The 15,871-nt window shown below is 32.2% G+C and overlaps 4 protein-coding genes across 4 annotated transcripts; all 4 read left to right on the forward strand.

Moving 5' to 3' along the window:
* Positions 1-938: 938 nt before the first annotated feature.
* LOC105627521 lies at positions 939-1,577 on the forward strand. The gene is made up of 3 exons (XM_012208801.1): positions 939-1,137; positions 1,205-1,299; positions 1,368-1,577. Exons 1-3 carry the CDS (start codon positions 939-941, stop codon positions 1,575-1,577), a joined length of 504 nt encoding a protein of 167 aa, XP_012064191.1.
* A 2,516-nt stretch (positions 1,578-4,093) lies between these two features.
* LOC105627522 (protein lethal(3)malignant blood neoplasm 1) lies at positions 4,094-5,316 on the forward strand. The gene is made up of 5 exons (XM_012208803.1): positions 4,094-4,108; positions 4,177-4,309; positions 4,432-4,563; positions 4,638-4,838; positions 4,925-5,316. The coding sequence occupies exons 1-5, from the start codon at positions 4,094-4,096 to the stop codon at positions 5,314-5,316; spliced, it is 873 nt and encodes a 290-aa protein (XP_012064193.1).
* Positions 5,317-8,077: 2,761 nt separating this feature from the next.
* Positions 8,078-11,017, forward strand: LOC105627523. Its single transcript, XM_012208804.1, has 2 exons — positions 8,078-8,399; positions 10,695-11,017. Exons 1-2 carry the CDS (start codon positions 8,078-8,080, stop codon positions 11,015-11,017), a joined length of 645 nt encoding a protein of 214 aa, XP_012064194.1.
* Positions 11,018-13,788: 2,771 nt separating this feature from the next.
* LOC105627524 lies at positions 13,789-15,201 on the forward strand. Its single transcript, XM_012208805.1, has 3 exons — positions 13,789-13,893; positions 14,001-14,207; positions 14,674-15,201. The coding sequence occupies exons 1-3, from the start codon at positions 13,789-13,791 to the stop codon at positions 14,905-14,907; spliced, it is 546 nt and encodes a 181-aa protein (XP_012064195.1). The 3' UTR covers positions 14,908-15,201.
* Positions 15,202-15,871: the final 670 nt, after the last annotated feature.

The raw sequence follows: 15,871 nt of genomic DNA on the forward strand, positions 1-15,871 counted from the left end.
ATATATATATATATATATATATATATATATATATATATATATATGTATATGAATTACACGGTGAATTTCTTATAACTTTTTATTGTAATATATTTATAAAATCTACATTTATTTTTAGACTTGTATATATTTGTTAATATCTCGTATGTTTTCTGCTTTTTCTTTTACTTTTTCTAAGTCGATAAGAAATCTTATATTTTCTCCAAATTAAAATTCAAGTTTATTAAATACGATTTTTCTAATAGAATTTTAATCATTACTAAAATTTGTTAAAATTTATGTTTATGAAAGAATTATGTTGATGAAAGAATGTAACGAATTCTGAGCGAATTATTCTAGTTTATTCCGACATAAATAACACTCTCTGGTAAACGAGACCCAGTTTTCCCGATCTAACCCGGCGTGGGGTATCTGACGAATAAAAAAGTAAAATATCTCTGCTGCGCTTCGCGTAACGCGGTGCAGTCTACATGGCAAGTGAACAGAAGACGCACATATTGGAAAGCAGAACAGTATTTCTAAGAGTTTTCTTCGGTATTTTTACATTCGTGAAATGTTAACTTTAATTAAATGTGAACGAATATTATCACTGATGACACACATAATGAATTAGTAATAGTATAATATAAATAATTATCGTGTTATATCATGTTATATGAATGTGGATCTAACATCGTATAATTACGTGATTTTACATAGCACAAGATAATATATTTGAAAACACAAAGTAAGTTGTAAAATAACTTAGTATAATAATAATAATAAATCTTTATTAAATGTTTATTAATTTTACATATAAATAATTATAAAAAATATATGGATTTATTATTTTTTTATCTTAATATTATACATAAATTTAATATAAATATAATTATCAAGAATACATCTTAATTTTCAATATGCATATTTCAGTAATAAATCATTGTAAATTCGAGGACATGAATGGGACCAAGTTCTTCATTTGCATTATCTGGTTGGTAACATTGTCAAAACTATTAATTCGCGCTGAAGAGAAACTGAACAATTGCCAAATCAGCTTCAACAAAACCCAAAATTTGAAGATCTTTCCAGGAATCAAGTTTTTTTTAACGGACAGTGAAATCAGTATTCATGTGAGAATTCACGACCTATTACGAGGTATTGACAGTACTTTATTTACTTTTGCATTTTATGTTTGAAGAAGATTAAGATCTCTCTTCTTTAGAGACAGAAGTGCAAACTGCAAGAAACAAAGAGAAGAAGAAGAATCCTTTACAGAAACTTGGATTTATGATGATGATGACACCATTTATTATGCAGGTTTCTTGTTTATTAATCTTATTATAACACTTCCCGCTAGAACAAATGATAAACCTGTCTTATTTCAGATACTTTCCTTACCGGGCGCTATAGCAAACATTAAAATGTCACTTCTAAGGAGTATTATGGTGGCACAGTTAGCAATTGCTATAATGATCTATAATTTAATTAAGAGCTCTCAAGACTCGGAAGTAGTGGTGGTCCATAAGCCGTATCATCATATACACTATCGTCACGGTTTTCCCGATGATATCGAAGACGAATGGTTTGGTAGATAAAATATACGAATGAGTGTGATATCAATAAGAACAATATATTTCTCGTGATACTGCTATGTCGCTTTCCAAAGCGACACATTAGAAAGTATGAAGCACATCTGTGATATAGAGATCGTAAAACGCGATGCAAAATTTATTTTTAAAATTTCAAAATTATTTATATGTCTTTATATATAATTATTAAATTATTTTTAAATTATTATTATTATTGTTATATATCTATTTAATTATTATTATTATTTTATTTATTAAATTATTTTTTACACATGTTATATGTTTTTTTATTTGTGAAAAAATGTAACTCGCAATATATGAGAAAATATATTATTGGTCTTTCGTCGGCTGCGTACTCACCTATCCGCGTTTTTGCCTCGTATTGAACAGAACTGTCAATATCAAGATGTCGGCTGACCTACTTTGAGCTTCCACATAACGGCATTTTGGTCCAGATTCTCACATTCGCGTGCAGACATACCCATTCAAGATTTCTCATTTCTCTCTCGGTAAATTCGACATCGAAATCGAAATGAGAATTCCATCGCACTTCTCGCGTTGATAAAAATATTCTTATGACAGCAGAAATGTAAATGAAGTTCTTATGCGCGAGCAAGAAGAATGCAAAAATACAAGCTAATCATAGCGTAATCGGAAATTTCGTCAACAAACTGAATCTTCGAGACGTCGATATTCGCTATGCGTATACGTGCTAGAAACCCACCTTCCGCGATTGGTATTGTTGGTATTGGTATGCCACGAGGATCATCGTTCCTAAATCGACTTCGCAGTACAAATCAGATCGGCATGCCGTTTTCTGGACTACAAAATGCATAATGCACCACGCGCACCCGGCAAATAAGAATCGAACATTCGCTTATCACGAACTGCTTGAATCATGTAAACATAGAATTACGTGAAGGAATTTAGATCTCTTTTATAATTCTCCAATAATTCGATATTCCACAAAGTGGAAACGAGTTCCTAATTCCTGTTCCAAATCGAAAAAGTCGAACGATTGAATATATTAAACTAGTGAACAAGTATCAGAACAAGTATTTTATTGCACAAGTTTCACGATTGTAAAAGTTTTAATATCTATTGTATATTTTTAGATTATCATCAAAACAGAATTTTCTCTCACAACTTTATCGACTTATTAGTTAGATATTTCTATATGTCTGATTGTACTTTTTATATATCTGATTGTACTGTGCAGTTTTGAACTACACGATGTCCAAATTTTGTCTTCAACATTGCTTACCGTGATTTGTAATGGTGTCACTTTCGATGATTATTCAATTTCTAATCTTGTCAAGTCCAATGCATCATATATTCAAATAAAATTTCAGAGGCACAAATTTCGAATCGTCGCGAATCACCTGCGAACGGCCCTGATTCTCAATTTACCGTAATGTTCCATTTACGTTTGGGCGATTAAAAACGAGAAAAAGATCTCCAACCATAATATAATGGTTGATATTTTATCAGAGCAACCTTTCACGATTTTCTCAATCATTTATTTTAGTCAAAGCAAATCAGATGTTAATGAGATTTTCTTAGAATATGTCGTATACTTTGCATAATGTTAAAAAATGTAAGATTCTGCTGACATTATTCGCAGTGTCCGATTAGCTAATCTATGTGCATTGAACGTTCATTAATTTATTATATTTAGCATCGTCCAGCACTCCCAGCAGCATTCGCTTCTTATAAGAAACAACCATCGATCTGACAGCGTTATGTGTGAGAAGATAAAACGAAAGGTCATCTAATAAATACACGCGCTTATGTGATCAATGTAAATGTCTCTTCGTGTCTGTTAACGTCCATTAGAAAAAAAAGTATTATTCTGTCTCTCAAAAAGTCATCTGTGTCATCAATAGCAATTTAAATTAATTCTATGCAGTAAATTTCAATTATTTTGACAGAATAATCAATAAAATTTAGATAATAATTTAACTTTAATTAAAAAAGATTTATTAAATCTTTTTTGTTAATAGATATTAACAAAAGGAGAGGAATGTGAGAAAATTAAAAATTATATTAAATAAAATAAAAAACGATATATTATGTGTTTACTAAATAACTTGCATAAAGTCTAGACAAATATTTACCATTTTTCCTATTTGTAGCTCTTATAACTTTCTCAAGTAGAAACGTCATCCATAAAATTTAATGTTATGTCACAGGCAGCAATATGAAATTTTAAAACGGAGATTGCAATCTATAGCCACGATCCACTCAATTCACGACCATTAATGATAACCGTGCAATTATCTCCCAGTCGAGTCTGCAAAATGTGTGAAAGCTCACTGAGAAAAAGACCTCCCGATTTTTTCGTCTTGTTCCTTTCACACTTTCCTCTTCTCCTTCGTCGTCAGATCGTTTCATAGATAACTCGCGGAGAAGACGAGAATATTTTTCTCGTTTATTACATCACCACTGTATACTCGGAGGATTCTCCTCGTTCCTGCCATCATTCAGTCGTGTGAACTCGAAGCCGCAGGGATCTTCGCAGGATGTCGTCCTTCGTGGTGAGGATCCAAGGCCGGCGAAGGAAAATACTTGTTATCATATAATAAAAAAAACACGCGATTTTCAGTTGCAGAGGAGATGCGATCTTCTGTGTCTGCTGTGCTATCTAATCGCGCAACATCTTGCCGTCGCGGACGATATCAGACCTTACGAGTTCTCCTTCAACATTGTCGATTTTCAACATAGATTTGAGAAGAAAGGTATACCAATCAAAAAAAGTGTCAGGCGAGATTCTTATGATTGCAAATAATTAGTGAATTAAAGAATTCTTAGAAAGAAAAATAATGAGATTAATAACGTTTTTGTGTATTTCTTTGTTGAGACGCTGAGGGACTCATTACCGGAGAATATGGCTTTATCACAGCCGATGGTGTCTACCACGAGACTGGATATAAGACCGACAAAAATGGGGATTTTATTATCACAAAACAAAGAAATCGAAAAATAACGAGTCGTAAGTTAAGTGCTTATTGAAAAGATAAATTTTATGTACATTCCGCTCTAAACGTTTCATCTTGGTTTAACAAGTGAAGGACGCGCAAGAGATATTCAAGGATAGACCGGAAGCAGCGAAAAAATTAATCGAAGCCATAATGAAAGCCTGCAGTGGCTGTAAAATACCAATAAAGCAAGAAAACGATCGACCAAAACCTGTGAAGACAGTCACGGAATCACCGCTGCAGAAGAAGATGGAGCCGATATTGAAACGGATGATGAAGATATTAACAGGTAATACAAAAAAGAATAAAAAAGAATTTGTGAGCGTTAAAACAGGTAATATTATATGTATAAATTTACACTCTTCAATTTTACAGCCAATACGTCTATTAAGAGTTTCTCGGAGGAGAAAAATAAGTTTATCAAAAAGGAGGACATCACAAAAAGTATGGTGCGAGCTGCGAAAAAATTGCTATCCGAAGAAGATAAACTTACCGTGAATGATCAAGTCCTGGAGAAAATGGCAGACGATCTGTACTATCAGTTCAATTATACGATAACATCACATGGCCATCATGAAGACGGCTATCGCAGCGGAAGAAAGAACGGTAGCTATCGGTCTCCAAATGAAAATGGTATCGACACACAGGTGAGGTATTTATCAAATGAATTCGGGCATCAGCCCAACATCACGTTCGTTCCGCAAGCGTACGCGGCTGATGAGAAACACGGTCTCAAAGGATATTCGTTTCGTTGGTATTGGTCGTAAATTCGCAACTTTATATGTAATGCAATTTTACTTTACTCAAGATTTATTACTTATTAAATGTGCTAACATTTATTTAAATAGTATGAGCCACATCTAGAAATGCACAAGTTTCCAGTTTTTGAGGTTTATCGTTACTTGAGACAAAATAATTTATTACGCAAAAAATAAATAATTCATTGAGATAAAAATAATTATTGTAAAATATATATGAATATTCTGATAATTTCCTGTATAGTATAAAATAATTTATTTTCGAAAATGTAATTTTATTCATTATTTTTTAACTATCTTCTGGACATGGCTTTTTTTTATATGTAATCCATTTACGAAAGTAGATATAATTTAGATTATGTTATATTACAAATTCACAATAAATATTACAATATATAATCTTTGTAAATTTATGCGATTTCTTTCATTTCTTTTATTTGGAATCTTCGATGAACACCAAAAATAGATCGTAAAGTGTACGTACAATCATTCTTCAGTTTCTAACAAGAATGAAAACGGTATGCAAGCAAAAATGTAACAAGAGTAGTAAACTTGGTTAAGCTAGTCTGTAATTAGGAATATCATTAAATTTACACTTTTTTTAATTTTCTACGAAAAAAATTAACACTTATTATACTCACATAAACGTAATAAAACTATTGTTTATACATACCTAGTAAGAAATGATAATGGAATTGACAACATCGAATCGATGTTGATTCAACGTCGAAACCATCAAATCGACGTCAATTCGACATCGATTTCATTGTCATTTCTCACTGGGTATGTATATCGTTTGGTCAAGTATTTGTTACTTTGCATCAACCAGATGGTTTGGAGATCATTATTAGAATGACTCGAAATTCATATTCGGAGGGATAGCAAACTGTGATGAAACTGTTACATAAATAATAACGAGATAACGGTAACGATAGTATAGCTCATGAGGTTGACATTTCTGACAAAGCACGTTACACTCAGTTTGCATGGTTACCCTTTTTCTCGAATTACGCGTGTACATATCAGAAATGATATGTACACTTTTTTCTCCGTATATGTATAAAAAAATTTAAATCCTAAAAAAAACATATTAAATGGCTGATTAAAGAGACCTTTGCGCGGATAAGCCATATTTCGTTTCATTCTGACAGATTACATACAATTTTACATATATGCAATGTAATATTCACGCACTACTACGCTTATTACATCACGTAATTGATGATTAAAAAACGACGCAAGCAAATTACGAAAAGGGCGAATGTAATCATAGTGAAAGGTAAGATGAAAATTCCCGAATGATCGATGCATAATTCACGAAACCGGTGCCTCTACATGTTCCGGGATTGTGTTAATTAACAGCGCAAAAGCCATTGAGACACGTTGTGACAGTCGAGTTGCCACAACGCACACTGCGAGGCTCTGAATTTCTGAAAAATAAATTACTATTCTTATGATAATTAAATGAACGTTAAATGAACGTTCAATTTTTTTCAGTGAAAGGCTTGTAGACAAAATAGACTTAAACAAACAGTGTATCAGCGAGATAATTAAATATAAGACAATTAAATTAAACAAACCAAATTCGATAAGAAAATATAGAGCGATGAATATTCTGATATATGTGATGAATATGAGATATGTTCAAAGGTATATTGAACATGTACGAGATTCAAGCATTTTTCAAAAGCAGCTATTTCTCTCTATAATTTGATTCTTCCTTGTTCTTGAAACGATAATAAAAGTCAAGAATTGGGTTAGCATGTGTTGTCGAGCAAGTGAAATTTTTGTCGGTCCAAGTACTGTTAATCGCGTGTGCCAAGTTGCTCGTAGACTTTAAAAAAAATGCGTTGCCATGTATCGCATTCCGAATTTTGTCCAAGTTTTTTGATCGTCTAATTAAACTTACTCTTTTTTTTAATTTTTAGAACTAAAAAAAATAAAATTAGTTAAACTGAAATTAAAATTAAATTATCCGGATAAAAATGTTATATATATGGACATATAATTATATAATTATATATAAAATATGTTAATTTTTTATACAATTATATATATATTTATATATGAAATTTTTTTCCGGGTACATTGACAGAAACAGACATAAAAAATTATAAGAAAATATATCCTCTATTTTGAAAACACTTTTTAATAATAATGTATAAAAACACTTAATAAAAATAATGTATTTGCATTGTTCATAATCATTTTTGGTCTCAAAAAAATGACAAAAATTTAAAAATAAGAGAGAAATAGAAATAGAATAGAAATGGAAATGTGATAATGAAATATGATAATGAAAATGAAATTTATCATGATTTCATTGATTCTTCATGAATAATTTTTCATGTATTGATGACATAGATCATTGTATAGAGTCAAGTATTTTACTCTATCAAGTTAATTTCCATTCGATAATTTACGGATCCTTAATTTTTATGGGACGACACCGTAAGTTTCGTCGTGGCGAAAAAGCCCACCACGGTAGAGGGGTACCCGCTAGACTTACATGAAACCAAACCCACTATTGGCGGAAGTTGAAATGGAAGGGACACCAGTCTCATATATGTTCGATCACGCACGCTCCACAACCACTTCGAGCCTGTGACACGCGGTCCAAGGCTACGATTGACGGTCAAGATCAAAGAAAAAAAAAACGAGAGGGTGACGGAACCTAATCGTCAGGAAAGTTATCACGCGATTTTCGTGGTGATAACGGTGCGCTTCGATCAGTGAGAATCGTCAAATTCAACGGAAAAGGCAGGCAACCATGAGGATAATCGCGCTGGTTCTTTTCTTGGTCCTCGGACTCGCTTTACATGCTCATTGCATGGCAATGGAGAGGAGCAAGCCAAAGGAGGAAGGTATCCTGGGGTGTATATTCACCAACAACGCCAGAAGTTGCCTCAGGACGAGATTAGCCCGTGACTTGGACCAAATCGAGTTGGAAGTTACTGGGAAAAAAAGCGAGCCACCGATGAGCGCGGTGATCGAACAGGCTGGCAATGTCATCGCTGAAGTCGTTGATGATCTGCAGGAGAATAATGCGGAAGAAATCATCAAGGAGGATGACGCTCAAAATGACAATATAGGTGAAAATTAGAAATCAAATAGAAATATTATTACACAATCCAAGGAAAACAAGAAAATGAAAATAATGTTATATTGAACGATCATGACAAAAAGTCAGTTGACATGAATTCAATAATCAATCAATATGACGTTTTAACTTTCTTGTTCTCTTTGAGTTGAGAAGAGAGATAATTTCAATATCTTCCTTATCGATTCTTTTATATTAAGTATATTATGTTTTTTATATTAATTTATTTCTATTATTTTTTATTTCTTAATTAAACTTTCTTATCGTTCTATCAATTATTTCAAATTTTCTTAGTTTTTTTAATAGAATACTGTCCAAAATTATATTCTAATGTTTGATGACGTATAATTCTTCTAAAATAATATAAACCCTTGCTGACTTTCGTATAAACAAGGCATCACTGAATTGTGTGTCAGCATAATTAAGCTGTCATAGATCGAGATCGACGATTTCGCAATTCAGATTTCTAATCGCGATGAGACGGCACGTGGAACGCGTGTAAGGTCGTCTATACACATCGTATCTTCTTTCGCACTTCCCGAGAAGCACCGTTGGACAAAGTCGGTTAACTCTTTCCAAACTCGTAACTGCCTCCTTTATTGGAGATGTAACAACGGGAAGTCAGTTCATCTAGAGTGCACTGAAAATTACTGTGATGATTTTCTTCTCTATTACATATCTTATTTTTCTATCTTATTTTTCCGAAACCATGTCAGTATTTAAATAAAATAAAAAGTATAAGAAATAATTTTTTTTTGTAATAAAGTACTCAGCTAATTGCACTTATGTCATATTCGTTTTTTATTAGGAAAAATGTAGATAATATTCAATATCCTTTTTGTGCATTTGGCATATATTTTTTAAAAGTTTTTTTTAGATTAAACTTATCTACAATAATTAATTTTTGGTACGTATGATTTTCATTTACGATCAACATTTATATCACAATATTATCATATTATTCAATGTTATATAAATAATATATTATAAATTACTGCTTTCTTTAGCTATTAATTAAATATCGTTATTAATTATAAGACAACCGACAACTTCATAAACAGAAGTACCGTTCGATACTCGGAAACGAAGCCAACAAGAAAGGAAGTAGTATTGAATGAAATCTATGAATGAACAACGTTCAACTATGTATATTTTAGATCGATGTGGGAAAATCACATTGACAAGGCGAGGAAGTTTCGTGGATTCGAAAAGCGTATATCATGATCATAAAGTGAACGGACCGCCGTTATTTGCATAACGTTTAAACATCGAACGTCAATGCAAACGTAAATATTATAGCACAAGGCGAACCGCAAGTTAACACTTTATAGGACTCACAAAGTTCCCGTCTGGGTCACTAGCGAGTTGTTTAAATGTTTTGCACGCAATTGTGCTCGTGTGCGCGTATCGCCGACATTGTAAAGCAGTTTACGCTAATTTAATGTCACGACTTAGGTAAATCGACGGTAACGGTACCGATTGCATCACTCGCCATTTTCTTGGCTATCTTTTCCAGCTAAAATCAACAAATGCGAATCATATGAGAGAAAAAGAAATAAGTACTCCGCAAACATATAATTCGTAAAACAAAACACGGAACGTCGCGTTTGTATCAGGATTGTTCTAATAAGATATTAATCATTGAACCTAGCAAAAAAAGAGAAAAAAACCAGAATTTATACTAATGAACAATAACAGTACCAGGAATATTATCTTCGTTATCTTTTGGAGCGTACAAAAAACTGTACGGTACTTCCAACGTAAATTGCCAACAAATTGAATAATTCGACAAGCATTACGCTAATTCGCTACGATTCATATCGATTTAACATTCCGCCAATGAGGAAAAGTGGAACTAGGTATCGATTAAATTTTGCAATTCGCTATAGAATCCACTCGGAGATTAGCCTGATCATTAGAGAACGGAAGAGACATTTTTTTCATATTATGAAAAAATTCGGCCGCGAAAGCAATCCACGTGACTCTTTTTAAAAGAAAGTTGTACTGGTTGCGGACGATTACGTGGCGCATGAGACGAAAGGTTATACTCCAGGTTAAGGTTTGTAGGTCAACCTGCGCGGAGATCCTCGAAGTACGTTTGCCAGATTGCGAGCTTTGATTAAGATCGATCCATATCGTAAATTTTCACAAAAGCATAAATTTTCATAAAATTATTTCCGATATTCGCTTTCACTTGCAATTATCTACTCGCGTTCTAGAACTCCTTTTTGCGCATAGATTAATGTCACAGTAAATTGTAACAGAAACATGTACAATTTTTTTTTAGAAGAGGCGCGTAAGAAGAAGTTCAAGAAGAAACATCTGCAGAAAATTCTGGGATTAGTGATGCTGCTAAAAGCGAAACTCAGCCTGTTGCTGCAGCTGATAAGCACTCACTTCCAGTTCAAATTCTTCATTATCGCCATCATCTCGTTGATACTGAACGCTGCCAGATTCTGGATAGAGATCAAAAAGCCTTCTAAAGTTATCTACTACGAGCATGCACAGCATCAGCATCATTACGATCACGACGATCACGGTTACTGGGGAAGATCATCGAATGAGACGCCTCATGAACTCGCGTACCGCTCTTACGCACCTATGGACTGATATCAAAATCGCATAAATTTGACCGAGAGGATGATCATTTTGCGCGAGAAAGATCAATGAAGAATCGAACGATGACGCAAATTTCATCGCAATATGATTATCGTTTCACTACATCATTCTTTATTTTTATTTTATAGTTAATCTTTAGTTCAAAAGTCAGGAAGTATCTGCGACATGACGTCGATATTTATACATTGTATAGTATTTATTTATTTAATTTATTACATGCTATGTTGGCATATATTACACGATCATCTTGAATTTCACTTTAATTAATGATGGATGATCTAAGATTTCTCTGACCTCTAATTATCATATATAAAAATAGTACTTTTTAATCGTCTTAAGTCATACCAAAGTTACTTACGAGTACCTGTTCTATCTCGCCACAAAGAGATTTTCTTAGGATCGACTACTATTTTAATTAAAAGAACATACTATCACTCGTATCGTGACTCAACAAATCTTCAAGTTTAACATTCTCTCTTTGAATGTTTATCTCATAATATAAATATATATATGTAATAATAGTAGAAAAATTATACATTCTATTTATAAAAAAAAATTCTTTGTGAAAAACAATAATTTATAATTGCAATTTTATAGAAACATGTACGTATTAAAAAATTTTGATAATAAACTGTACGAGTATACGATTTCTCTGACATGTGTTCTTTTAAGACATGATTGCAGATGCTACGTTTATCGACGAAAGAAAATGAAAACTCATCACGTTGCTACAGAGAGAAACTTTGGCGATTCACAAATCGCACGACCTTCTTCAGTCGCACTGATGGACCATCCTGAAATCTTTGTATTCCTCGTCATAGCACGATGGATAATGCGACTGGAATCCTTAAGGAGCGGCGATACTTTCAGGGTGTTCACCTTGCTACTGATCATTTCAATGATAAACGTACGAGATTTGTGCAATGGCTCATCGATACTCCATGAACCGCAGGAAGAAGTTTCTTATGAAAGAAACGTGTATCCGACATTTTTTTTTAGAAATCCTAAAATAAAAAATAAAGAAACGCTCTTTCTGTAACTTATATAAGTTTGCAGAAATAAAAATATCCATTTATTTAATTAAAAAAGATATGAAGAAACAGAAACATATATATATATATATATATATATATGCATAATCTATTGTTTTAAAATAATCTATTGTTTTTTCCTATGAATTTGATGTTATTGAAAATATCTATATTTAATAATAAAATTTATAACATATTTTCTTTACTTGACTTGCATTTATTTTGAATAGATTAATATCTACAAATATAAAAATCACATATTTTCCATGTAGAAATTATTATTGCCCAGAAACTGCTACGTTTTTTTTAGGAAAGAATATAACATAGAAAAGTTTTGCTGAAGCATTTAATTTAGCTAGATATAAATTTAAAAATAATTTTGTTTGGACCACCAAAATAATTATATAGGACACTCGAACTGGTTGCTATATAGAATGTTAATACTTGCAATATTACTTGTCATGCTTGAATTTCTTATATAATTATTTTGGTAGTTTAATAGATTAATATCTATAAAATTATTTTCTAATAAGATCTAAATTTTTAGATGCTTCAGCAAAATTTTTCTTTCTGTATACGTAAGAGTATCTTTTCACATTATCGATAACCAAAAGCAGCGATTTTGTAATGGGATACATTTTCTCATTGATACTATTAAGTATTCATATCCCGAAAAAATGCCGTTCGCGATGCGGCCTTAACGAAGATATGGTCCGGCTGGGACTGCCCTCGAATTTTGACGGCTAAATTCATGAGAAAAACGTCCCGTCTTCGATTGGAACGCAGCCAATCGCGGAATGGGACTAATGTGTCATGTTTGGGGGTAAAATAGGTGACGGTATAGAAAGTAAATCCATGAGGTTGACAGAAGAGTTTGACAGAAATTTGAATCGCCACATAAGAATTTCGGCACGTTTATTCGCATGACATGTAATTTATATCCGACCTTCGAAGTGCCATCTGTTTCTTTAGAATCCTCATAGATGATTCAACATACTTGAAGATTTTTTTAAAATAATCCTTTCTCAATAGAAGGATCGCTCTGACTGTTAATGTCTTGATAAACTAACAATTGTCGTTGTTATGCAAATGTTTTGCAAACATCATCGTGTTTCATAATTAAACATAATTATTTTTTAATATACTTAATGCACAATTATTTTTAAAAAATTCGAAAACAATTGCACGGAATTATTTATAATCACTGCATTGGTAAATCCTACTCAAAAATTTAATACTGTATTCAGTTAAGTTAACACCAGATTGAAAATGAGCGAAAAAACCAATAAATTAAAAAAAATTCTTTTAAATATTATCATGTACGTGATTTTTTATGCAAAAAAAATCGTTGACCATGCCACTTCTTTTCGCTGTTAATATAAATAAAAATTGCCAAATGAGCACATCATCAAGCCGAAAGCATTTGCGGCATTTGCATCGGGCCTTCGAGGATGATGTGGACGTCTGACGATGGTCATTGGCAGACCAAACGTGATGGATTTACTGATTTCAATATACCAAGAATCGACCATTCATACAATATTCAAGATCTTTACGCAGAGTTCACTATATAACACCCTTCTGCGAATCACATCATCAGTCTTCTCAAGATTCTCGAACATAGAACTACAATAAAATATCGAGGAGCCAACGGTAGTGACAAGGGACCACCAGCACTTGAAGATATAACACAAGAAAATACCGCGATAATAAAATCATCTCACTAAAATCATGACACGGGAAAAGCTCTTTGCCGTATTGCTTCTCGGTCTTCTCGCGATAGCTCTTAGTTTGCCTCAGCAGCCGAAATCCAAGAGGCCTACTCCAGTATTTAAGGTTTTTAGAAATATTGATATTTTTGTATTTCTCTTCACCAACAAATTCTTCACGGATTATCGCATACGTGATTTACGATAATCGAACTTTGCAATAAACTTTTCTAGCAACCTAAAACTGGTGGCTTGCTGCTTCCCGACAACGCAACGCTCATTCGCGAGAACATCGTTGACACCTTTTCATGCCAGGATAGAATTTATGGTTATTATGCCGACATGGAGAACGAGTGCCAAGTGTTTCACGTGTGTATGCCGCAAACGAGAGGGTCAATTAGATGGAGCTTCATTTGCCCCGGCGAGACAGTTTTCAATCAAGTAAACTAATATAGTATTGTCGCAAACGTTTCGACTTACAAAGGGTGTCTTCCAACACTCAGTACAACACAGTGATCATTTCATCCTTATTTAACATTGGCGAACAACAAGAATATAATGATGCACCGTGTCTCTTGTTGGAAGGCATCCAAAGTCTTCCTCAGTGCTCGCAAATAATTATCACCCCTAAATAAACTATTGAATTATAATAGGATGATAATTATTTGCGACAATGTATATATAGAAATAAAGTAATTGTCATGTTTAAATACCAATACCATTAATGCTTGGTTATAAATCACGATATCATTTTATTGTGGAACAAAATTTGATTTTGCGTTTCGACATATTCAAAACGACATTTTTCAAAACAAGAAAAAATTAAGAAATATTTTCATTCTGATATCAAAAACAATTTATTTGTTCTTTTAAATAGAGACAGTACAATATTCTGATTTATTTATAGGCAACATTCGTATGTACACAAACGGAAAGTTCGATACCATGCGAAGAATCGGAAAAATATTACGTTTTAAACGAGGATATTGGAAAGGAAGTGGAAGAAGAAGAAGAGGCGGATCAGGATCGAGGAAAGAAAAATGCGACGAAGATTTTGGAACCTGAAGTAGAAACAGTGTCAAAAAAGTCATTCTCGAAAAATTCGAGATTGCTAAGTGAAGAGAGCTCGTTTCGACTTTAAAAGAGATGTATTTTTTCTTATTTGAAGAAAATCGCTCTATCAAATGTAGTAATTATTATGATTAGCCAATCTTGATTAGAAGAAATTTCAGCTTGTTTCGATCAAGATTAACTAAACGCTCATTTAGAATTTGAAGTAATCGTTTATAGATCGCTTAAACTTGCCTTCTAAAAGCTCTCATGATGACAAATAGTACATAAAACTAAAATTTAAATTATTGTCACACGTACAATGTACAAAATATGTTATTTCAATTATACGATGTAAAATAAATTTCTGTACTGTACAGTGAAATATGTGTTAAAAGTTAAGTTGTAATTATGTAAAAATATATTGAACGTTCACATATGTGATTATTTATCAAGTAAAATAAAAAAACGCTAGGAGGAAGCTGACAATTTTTTTTAACTTGTTGTATTTATATACATATTCCAAAAGAAAAATAATGCACACGTTATCATTAAAGAAAGATTTTAAACATTGAGGTAAAAATCATGTAAATCATTTTTTATGACTAATAATATAAGTACAGGCGAAATACAATATATATCTAATACTGATAGATAAAGCGCAAAAAAGACTTACGAAAAGGAAAAACGTTACACGATTGTCCCAAGCCTAAAATATGTAAAAAAATCGTGACGCTATAACTCGCAAACGTATTAAAAACAAATAAAAGAAAAAACTTAACTTAAATAAGCAATATGTACAAAACAAGAAAAAGTGTTGTTAGCAACACTATCTATTTACAGTGATTGATATGTATCGATATTGGTCCTTTATAAACTTAATACAAAACGACTAAAAAAATATAAAATGTGCATTAAATGCAATATGTTCTCTGTTGCCATTATATATATATATATATATATATATATATATATATATATATATATATATACTACTACTATATATATATAGTATAGTAGTAGTATAGTAATAACTAAGTAACAACTACANACAT

The sequence above is a fragment of the Atta cephalotes genome (genome assembly GCF_000143395.1).
Source record: "Atta cephalotes unplaced genomic scaffold scaffold00009, whole genome shotgun sequence".
Taxonomy (NCBI): Eukaryota; Metazoa; Arthropoda; class Insecta; order Hymenoptera; family Formicidae; genus Atta; species Atta cephalotes.